The sequence below is a fragment of the Helianthus annuus genome, chromosome 14 (assembly GCF_002127325.2).
Source record: "Helianthus annuus cultivar XRQ/B chromosome 14, HanXRQr2.0-SUNRISE, whole genome shotgun sequence".
In the NCBI taxonomy this organism is placed as follows: Eukaryota; Viridiplantae; Streptophyta; class Magnoliopsida; order Asterales; family Asteraceae; genus Helianthus; species Helianthus annuus.
In genome coordinates, this window is record NC_035446.2 from 153,417,401 (window position 1) to 153,427,909 (window position 10,509).

Sequence of the window (10,509 nt, forward strand, 5' to 3'; positions counted from 1 at the left end):
TAACATTTTTTTTCCTTAATTAATTTTTCCCATGCAGAACTTTAAGTTTGACTTCATTTTCCAAAAGTTGTAAAGACATTGGTATGTTCAAACTGAAATAACTATTAGCCATTTGTATAGTTATTATTGTATTATTATGATTATGTATCGAATTGTTCATCAAAACAGTTATTGTTCACGTATCTTATTGTTTTAATTAGCACTCCATTTTGTTCTAGAATTAGTACGTACTGCAAGTTGAAAAATCTTATATAGAAGAATTCAAATTCTGAATATGAAATGGATGTATGACTATATTTTTATATGTGTGATAGGTACAAAAATGTTGGTTTCATACCTAATTTCAAAACATTATATGGTTATTTAAGATGTGAGAATAATGTGACGATGACATTTTTAACCTACTGTGTGTCCACAAATAATTCTTCTATAAATTTTCATTTATTTATTACAACTAGAAAGGAAAATTGGGGCATGTAGAAAACCTAATTGTCTGCTGAAGTTAATTAATTAGTTATGTGTGCAGTGTGCCCCAAATTTCAGCCAGTTTAATAGTTAGAACCTTTACAAATCATCCAGCTAGGCTTTTTTTTTTTTTTTTTTTTTTTTGAAAGATAACTTTCACTCACAAACAGACTATCCCACAAAAAAGAGGGGACAAATCGTCAACCTAGTAATGGGTATATTTCCGTTAAAAAAAAAGAATAATGGTGTTTCTTCAACATAGTCATAATCTAATATTAATGAATTTTTTTGAATGATAAATTATATTTTTAGCACTCATCAAAGGAATTGTGATTTCGGAGAAAAGACCGCTTATTTTTTTTAATCCATTGCTATCCTTGGTTTTCTTCTTGAAAACGATATATATTGTATATTAAACGTTTATTAAATGGTGAAAATACTATGAAAATGATATCGTATAGTATGTGTCATCTAGTCAACTAATTTATTCTACTTTCTAGTATTAATTGTAGTATCGAGGTCATGAATTTGTTTACCTTTTTTCGACCATATTATTTGTCTCATGGTCTTTTATTAAATAAATAAGTTTCACTTCCCATGCTATAACTAGACTTTCTCTAGTTATGTGCATGCAAATGTGTGTATAAGATTATTAAATATTTTGAAAAGTACATGGGGTTGATAATAAGAATTTGAGGGGCGAAAACATACAAATGACACACAACTCTACACATTCTGTTTACAAGCAGCTAAAAGCCAATATACACACACATGATATGTACATTATATCTATATATTTATGTACACCCTCTGCCAGAGAGAGAGAGAGAAGAGGGTCCCAAAGCATAAATCTATGGCTGACCGTGTTTGAAAATAAGGGCTAAAAATAAAAGGATAGAAGACGAAGAAGGGGTAATCAAATCAACCCCAAGAGAGAGAGAGAGAGAGAGAGAGAGAGAGAGAGAGAGAGAGAGAGAGAGAGAGAGAGAGATGATATATTCTGTTTAGAGAAGTTTGAAAGTATTGGAGTTTCTTGTTTTTGGTGTTTAGTTAGTGATAAAAACACCAAAAAAACACAACAATTTAGTTGTAAGTAAACTCTACCAGATCTCTCTTTCTGTCTGTAACAACGGTATCCCTTTAGATTATTGTGGTTTTTGTTTGTTTTGGTTGATTCAGCTTCTTCTTTCAGCTAACTTGTGTTTAAAAGTAATTTGTTTCTTACTTCTTTTTTGGCACAATCCTACATATACTTCTCTTGGAAGTTTTGTTTGAATACATAAAACCAAACCCTTTTACCCTCTTGGCTTACTTTGTTTTTGTTTTCTTGTTTTGTTTTCAAATCCTTCTTGTTTGTTTTTCAGACTGCTTACTAAACTACAACCAAAGCTTTCAATCTTAATCTTAGCTAAAAAGGCAACAAAAACTTTTGATCAATCAAGATATGATGTCTGGTGAGATGTTTCCTATTCCGCTTCAAGATCGCCATCAACCACCACCTCATGAACCAAACCCCAACTCTAAACCCATCTCCAATCTCAAGAAGAAAAGAAATTTACCAGGTACCCCAGGTATGAACATATACACATATGTAACAAATACCATTTGCCTTTTTTTTTTCTTTTCTTTTGAAAGCCACACATATATAAATTAATCAAAAGATTTCTTGATTTGGTATCAAGATTGCTTATAAGATACAATCATGTTTGGGATCTGTTTCTTGTGTTTGGTTCAGTTAACTAGTAGATGAATTTGTTTACACTAAATCCTACTCCTAGCTAGAGCTATTATTTTTCAATAATGTTTCAAAAGTTTCTAGCTAGGTTTTAGATATAAAATTCAGATTTCACAATTTCAAATCTAGCCTCCTGTATTGACACGTGGATTATATATCAATAAGTTGATTGAAAAAACTTTTAACCTTAGAGTACTACAAATCTAGCACTTCGTAGGACTAAAAGGATCCATCTTGTTTTGGTAATTTTGAATTTTCTCGATCAAATGTAAATTCAAATTCAATTTGGATTTTTGTATTAATTAGAGACTTAGTGTAAATCTATAATACTATAAGTTAAATTGTCGAAACACCTATAAATTTTGTGTTTATCATGATTATGATGATAATATATATTTAAACAGATCCAGATGCAGAAGTGATGGCACTTTCACCAAAATCACTAATGGCAACAAACCGATTTGTATGTGAAATTTGCAACAAAGGATTCCAAAGAGACCAAAACCTACAACTTCATCGGAGAGGTCACAATCTACCATGGAAACTAAAGCAAAGGAACCCCAAAGAACCCATAAAGAAGAAAGTCTATATTTGCCCCGAAAAAACATGTGTCCACCATGATCCATCGCGGGCACTTGGAGATCTTACCGGTATCAAGAAACATTATAGCCGGAAACACGGAGAGAAGAAATGGAAGTGTGAAAAATGTTCCAAGAAGTATGCAGTTCAATCTGACTGGAAAGCTCATTCCAAGACTTGTGGCACCAGAGAGTACAAGTGTGACTGTGGCACCCTTTTCTCCAGGTGTGTACGTACTAGTTATTAATATCTTTGAGAACTAATCTTGGTTTTTCAGCTTAAAATGATGAAATAAATACCTGGAACTTAAATGTGACCTAGATATCAGTATACTCTAGAAATGCTAACTCACACACCCTCTAAACCTGTACTAAATTTATATTCAGTATATATGATGAGAGACTATAACCCTTATCACTTCCGGAGGAACACATTTGCTACACACATCAATTTTGATATATGACAAGTCCTCTGGTGTGACTAGTAACCAGCTAGTATCCCGTTTTAATAATTTATTTTACAATTTTTGTGCAGGAAAGATAGTTTCATAACTCATCGCGCTTTTTGTGATGCATTGGCTGAAGAAAGTGTAAGACTTAGCTCAGTGACACCGAATGTCCTCGGCTTGAAAAACGAAGGTATGAACGAATCCATGATGAACCCTAATTTTCCTCATGGATTTTCTGGGATCACACAATACGGGTCCGGCTTCCGGACAGATTTTGGGGATCAAAACAAGCCAAGATTATCACTTTGGTTAGACCAAGCAAATTCCCAGCTCAATCTTTCTCCAATGGATCAAATGAGTATGAATTCGAATCTCTACATGTCATCAAGCTCCACGGGTTTAGCCGATATGGTCAATGCTTATGGTTCATCATCAATGGCAAATTTTACCAACTCAAACCAGGTGCCAAATTTATCATTAACAGCATTGCCAGAAGATTTAAAAGAGGAAACCCTAGCTTCTTTATACTCAATGAACCATCCCCATCAATCCGAATCCACAGGTCCAATGTCTGCGACCGCACTCCTTCAGAAAGCCGCTCAAATGGGTTCCACTCGGAGCAACCCATCGATGTTTGGAACAAGTTTCGGCCTCATGAACTCCTCCTCCACCACATCAAACACTGCAGTCAGCTTGGTGAAAAATAATATCACTCAATTACAAGCAGTCTCCACTGCAATGAACAATAACAATTCGTCAAGTTCAAGTCCTCGAGTGAGCAATCTCGACCAGCAACAATTAATGATCATGTCAAGAAACGAAACAATGGCACCGTTGAAGATGATGAACCGGAGCTTTAGTGGAGTGGACAATGGATTAACAAGAGACTTCTTGGGGGTGGGAGGAGAAGGTGGCCGGCCATTGTTGCCACAAGATCTAGTGAATTTTGCATCTTATGGTTCTACCATGGGATCAATGAGGCAATTCGCTAGTAATAATTAGATGTCTTCCGTAAGTTGCTTGATTAATTTGTATCTCTCATCATCACGTGTGTTTAATGTAGCATAATAATTATGTATAATAGACTCGATTTTTTTTTTGTCAATGGTTGCACCTTTATTGAAAAACAAACATTGTTATTTTGTTAATGACATGGGGATGTCAACAAGATGGTAAAAAGGCGCTTTTTACTTGTGCATGTCAATAAACCATTAAATAGGTAGTATTATATTAGAAACCTTTATGTTTTGGTGTAAGTTGTCCCATTTGTTAAAATTTGTTATATTAATGATAAAGTAAAAGGGTTTACCCCAAGTAACCTAAAAAATGACATTACACACACATAAATCGGGCGATTGGATACAAAGAAAAAGTTTGTACGAGAGAAATATTTTGGACCATTGATCACATTAATTCAATTATTAAGATAACATCGTAATTAATAGTTACGTAAAACACGTTTAGAAGAGAGAGAAAAGAGCCACAATTGTTTACTTTTTGAGGGTTAAATATATACTTCTAATTTTTTTTCCAAATCGAATAACCTTCATGATTCATAATCATGTCTAGAAGAGATATTTTGAACCATTCGTCACACTATGGGGTGTTTGTTTTTTGCAAGAAGTACTTCCTGACCTCTTATGTCTGCGTCGCGCAGACTACGCGCAGACATTTGGGTCTGCAACGTGTTTGTTTTTTGGAAGAGATTTCACTAAAAACACTCTTCTAGAGCTCTTCCTCGCGCAGATCTGGACCAAACTCTTCAAACCTCTTCAAAACACCTCTCTTTCAAAACACCTCCACATCTTCAAACCTCAAAACACTAGCACCCATCTCCACTTCTCCAGCCAACACCTCACCTCCTCCGCCACCCCCTCCACCTCCGCCGCCCCTCCACTGTCGTTCACCCATCTCTAGTCGACACCGGCGGAAACTTCAATCAGAGATTTGTTGATAACACATAAGTGAACTCATATGATAAATTAACAACGCGGTGTACCACTCATATAATCCTGAATGAGTTCTTGAGGAACGATAAGAAAATAGCAATAACATTGCCGGTTGTTCTGACAACTTCAATCAATCTCCGGCTTCACAAAACCCAAAATCAGAGATCCATCTGGAAACCCCAAGCCAATCTCACTTTCCGATTCTGATTCCGATGAGTGATCGTTCCGGCAACTTCAATCATCTCCGGCTGTACCACTATCATGAAGACAAACACTCACAATTTCTTCAATATCCATCATCATCCTCTTAATCTCAGTCTCCCTCTTTCACTTCACCAAATCCCCTCAAACCCTAACCCTAACCCCCAAATCACATGGAACAAATTACAAATTCAAGGTTTCCGGCGGATTTCGGTGTTGTACGTCGGTGTTGTATCGGTGGATTATGAGGCGGTTAATTCAGTTGTTGAAGAGTTTCAGAGGCTGGGAAGATCTTTACTTCCATGTTGTTTGAGGATAATCAAACAGATTGAATGGAGAGGAGAACTTTTATCACATGTAAATTGTTATTTGTATTATAGTTTAGTTTGTTAATTGTTAGTGGTAGTTTGATGATTTTTTGTGTTAAATTTTATAAATTTGTTGGTAGTTTGCTGAATTTTTGTGTTTGTTATTAGAATTTTGTATCGTTATTCATGTCTATTATGTTGTTTTTGATTGTTATTCATGCTTACAGAAGTTAAAAAAACAAACAATCTTGTTTTTGCAAACCGCAGAACTTTGGTTCACCTCTTCAGCTACAGATGTCTGCAAATGTGGTCCGCAGACTGCAGACGTTTTACATCTAAAAAACAAACAACACCTAATTCAATTATTAAGATAACATCGTTACGTAAAATTAATACGTCTAGAGGAGGAAAAAAAGCCACAACTGTGTACTTTTGGGGGGTTAAATATAGTTCCAATTTTTTTTTTCAAAACGAATAAATTTTATGTTTTATTAAACTAGGTGATGCCCGCCCACGTTGCAGGGCGATTGCCGAATAATCCTCAATCAATTAAAAAAACAGTACTATAGTTTTGCAAGAAATAAAAAGTAAAAAGAGTGTTAGGCAGCTCTTTGACACGATTTTTAGTTGAGGGCAAAATCATATTTTTATTTTTACTTGGGGGAAAAATCAAAATTTTGTTCCCGATGGTCAAATCCTAATTTTTAGATAGGGGAAAACCATATTTTTATTTTGCACTGGGGAAAAACGTAATTTTGAATTGAGGGTGATATCGTAATTTTGAACCGAGGGGAAATTCGTAAATTTTAGCTGGGGGCAAAAGCATAAATTTATTTTGAACTGTGGGCAAATACGTAATTTTAAAACCTGGGCAAAACCGTAATTTTAAAGTAGGTATAAAATAATAAACTGGTGTAAAATCTTAAATTTTGAGCCGGGGGAAAAACCAAATTTTATTTTGAACTTGGGCGAGAACGTAATTTTGGTTGAGGGTAAAAGCGTAATTTTTTTACCGAGAGCAAAATCATATTTTTTAGCTCAGGGCAAAAGGGTAAACGTATTTTGAAGTTGAGGCAAAACCGTGTTTTTTAACTGGGGGCAAAAACGTAATTTTAAAGTGGATATAAAATAATAAACTGGTTGGTCTAATGGGTATTGCTCGCCGCCCATTTGAACCAATGGCACATATTCAAGGGCAAAAACATAATTTTAAAGCGTGTATAAAATAATAAACTGGTTGGTCCAATGGGGGAGGGGCGGAGGGGCGGCCGCCCATTTGAACCAATGACAAGGTGATACTATTCCCTGCCATGTTGTTTAATTGCTTCTACTGTTTCTTCACTTCAATTAGACTATGGGGTATGGGGCGGGGCTTGGGGCATGGGTTGGGTACAAAGGCCCAAGTCACCATCCCGGGTGGGGCTGGGTTTCGGCGTGGCCCCTTAGGCGGGGGTTTCAACCCGGGCGTTAGGCGGGCCTAGCGGTGTTCCGTGGCCGGCTCTCATTGGCTGGGTTGGCTAGGCTATAGGTGGCTAGAATTTAAATTTAAAAAACAACCGTTTGGCTAAGCCAAACCCAAGCGGGCTAGCCACGCCCCGCCCCGCCATACCGACCCAACATACAACTGACGAACGGTGCCCCTCAAAGTACACGTGCCAACCCATGACCGAACCCCCACCCCACCATACTATACAGTCTTATTAGCATAAAAGGATAATACTATTTTTTATTTGTTACTGTTTAAAATGTTACTGTTCAAAGCATTGGAAAATTAATATATAGGGTAATGTTTGAATTAATTATACTATAAAGAGTTTTATTATCTTTAATTTGAGTGTATATTTCTTAACACTAGGAAGAAAGCCCGTGCGATGCACGGCATGCATAATAGCTATTGTTTGTTCGTGGTAAGACGTCTGACACGGCCAGAGCATAACATGTAAGACAATACGCCTACAAAGGGGCGTGCTTAAACTTTATTAAACCATGGGCCATAAATTGTTTCCTTGGCAAAACTTGCCGGCCAAAAAGAAGTGAAAAAAGATGTCTTCCAAGAAAAAAAACATGAAACAGATGAAAGAAAAACGCATAAACTCTCGCACGCCTTCCTATCTTATTGGATAACAAATAGACCAAACTTTAGCTAACGCATGCCACCGTCATCCCCAATCCCATCACCAGCCAACTGACTGCAGTGAAATAACGAAAAGAAAACTATTAAAAATGGTATACTATGTTTACGTATATATGCATCGAAAAGTAGTACGGGTTTTCATTACTAACACTAAGTGCAGACGGTATACCTTTCATGTGGGTCACTGTCAACTGTTTCTTCTGAATCCGAATCTGCATAAGCAGGCCTGGGAAGGAAAAGCACGAAACATTTATGTAGATGGTTATCCAAAATAAATATGCACAATTACATTGTTTATGGAAATCAGTCAATTATAGTTGAAAGTTTTTTTGTTGCCTTTCCATTTATAACGACACCAAGTTTATTTTTTTCAAAAACCAACTTCTCCCCTTATATGTCTTTATACATTCGAAGTGATGCGTTACCAAGTTTTTTTATTCCTATTTTTTATCGGTTTTGATTTTTTATCTGTTACCTGATCCGCCCGTTTTGTAGTTATATCAAATGATCTAGTAGAATGAAACATAAAACTTTACAAGATAATATCTTAGGCCATGGGGTATGGGGCGGGGGTTTGGGCGTGGGTTGGGGGAAAACGCCCAAGGCACCACCCCGGGTGGGCTTGGGTTAGGGCGTTGCCCTTGGGGCTTGGCTTTCAAGCCGGGCGTGGGGCGGGGGGACATGCTAGCTGGCTTGCTCTTATTAGCTTGCTCTTTTTGTATTATTTTTTTTAACAATCTGCCACACCCAACCCAAGCCCAACCCACGCCCCGCCATACCCCGGGGACACGTAACCAGGCGGTGGGGGGGCTCCCATTCCACGTGTCAACAAATGGCCCAACCCAAGCCCAACCCAAGCCCCACCATACCCCATGGTCTTATATTAACCTCCTTAACAAGCATGCCGAAAGGAAGAGAGATATAACAAAACCAAACCATATTCTAGAAAGAAGTCAATCGATAAAAAGGCAAGTCATATACCTGTCTAAACGACTTGTGAGGAGTTTTCCAAAATACCTAAAAAATTCAAAAGTAAACACTCAAACATTGGATAACATTGTAAAATAAGAGATTGTGAAATACACATGTTGTACTTTTTGTCATGTTCAAATTCAACATGTAAAGACTTACTGGGCTCTTTTTAATTGAACTACAACAATAATTGACATGCTAACTGTCCTTACAATTTACATAACTATATTATTACATAATATTCTAACTGTTTAAATAAAACAATTTGCGAGCAACTATACATTTTTTAAATGAAGTTTGGGTGGCAAACCAGCCCTTTATAAGTGAAGGGTTGGAATCATCACTAAAAAGACCATACATGCTGATATAAATACAAATCTGCACATACAAATTGCAGCAAACTTGGATGACACATTTCATTGAGCACTTGGTCAGGGCCGTTCCTACGTTTTCGGAGGCCCTAATCGAACTAAGAAGTGGAGGCCCTTTTGCAAAATTATCATTTTCAACGTATTTAGTAACAAAACCCTCCTCCTTTCTCAAAAGTTATGATTCGATTTTTTTGCATAACCAGATTCAAAAGTTCGGATTCGATTCGACATTACTAAAATATAAATCTATTCTATTATAATGATTAACAATTGGCCCTAAACAGCAAATTAAAATAATAAAATAAGCCCTAAGTGTCTAAAAACAAATTGAAATAAGCAAATAAGCGCTAATTCCCTAAACAACAATTTAAAATCAACAAAATGAGAATGACTAACCTGAGTAAGAGCCACATAATTAAATCGCAAAAAGGAGTTAAAGTGCCAAAATCCAATGTGTTTCAGGTTCCAAGCCACTGGCCAGCCACAAAACTAAACTGCAAAACAGAGTCAGAGTACTGCCAATGTCTTCAAAGTTGCAAGTTTCAAATTATAAAATCGAGTTTCGACAAATCACAATACTGATTTCAGTTTATGTTTGGGGCTTCGATCGATCTCGAATTCGATCAAGATATAAGAGTGTTACTAACTTCGATCTCGAATTCGATCAACACTGTGTTAGACTGATTTTAGATTCTGAGTGGAGTTTGATTTGAACATCGATTTCAGACTTTTTTATATAAAAAGAGTAAAAAAAAGGGTCGTTGTTACCTGTCATTGCGGTGATTGCTTGGTGCCGTACTGCTGTTTGACATTGCCGATTGGGATGCCAGGTGCCATAATTATCATCGGGGTGATTGGTTGGTGCCATATAGGAAACCCAAACAGCCAAACGACTTCTCTGATAGTTTACAGGGCCGCTAATGAATTCACGTACAGTGGTAACATTTGGGCTTAATGGCAGTGTCTTATAAATAATGGGCCTAGTATAAAGAAACCCTATTGATATATTGAGGCCCTTCAATTTTGATGGCCCTAGGCCTGGGCCTAGGGTAGTTAGTCTATTGGGCCGGCCCTGCACTTGGTAGGCATAAGTAAACCTTTCAGTCTTAAACATTAATGAAGCAATAACCAAAATCAATATAGATGCAAGTGAATGTAAGCAGTTGTAACAATTTACCTCATCGTCCAACACCACATGCGTAGAAGGTACCGAGAATGGCGGAAACAACTGAAGCCTAAATCCCTAAACCTTCCATTGCTGGAATCCATAGCCACCGGAACACCACCCACTGTTGTTCGTAGAACACCATCAACCGCCACTGAGCCCTAACCATACATGTGTCGTCG

At 36.9% G+C, this 10,509-nt stretch overlaps 1 protein-coding gene and 1 long non-coding RNA gene across 6 annotated transcripts; one reads left to right on the top strand and one right to left on the bottom strand.

The window, feature by feature from the left end:
* The first annotated feature begins 1,288 nt into the window (after positions 1-1,288).
* LOC110904485 (zinc finger protein JACKDAW) lies at positions 1,289-4,375 on the top strand. Of its 5 annotated transcripts, none has more exons than XM_022150328.2 (4): positions 1,289-1,554; positions 1,830-2,036; positions 2,605-3,004; positions 3,314-4,375. In XM_022150328.2, the coding sequence occupies exons 2-4, from the start codon at positions 1,910-1,912 to the stop codon at positions 4,227-4,229; spliced, it is 1,443 nt and encodes a 480-aa protein (XP_022006020.1). In that variant the 5' UTR covers positions 1,289-1,554; positions 1,830-1,909; the 3' UTR covers positions 4,230-4,375. The 5 variants fall into 5 exon arrangements, with proteins under 5 accessions (XP_022006020.1, XP_022006021.1, XP_035839282.1 ...); XM_022150329.2 differs by having other exon boundaries at positions 1,293-1,597; XM_035983389.1 differs by having other exon boundaries at positions 1,293-1,597; positions 1,830-2,027.
* Positions 4,376-7,625: 3,250 nt separating this feature from the next.
* Positions 7,626-8,071, bottom strand: LOC110906132. Its single transcript, XR_002573685.2, has 2 exons — positions 7,989-8,071; positions 7,626-7,874 (listed from the first exon to the last, which is right to left on the bottom strand). It is a non-coding gene; the product is annotated as an uncharacterized LOC110906132 (long non-coding RNA).
* Positions 8,072-10,509: the final 2,438 nt, after the last annotated feature.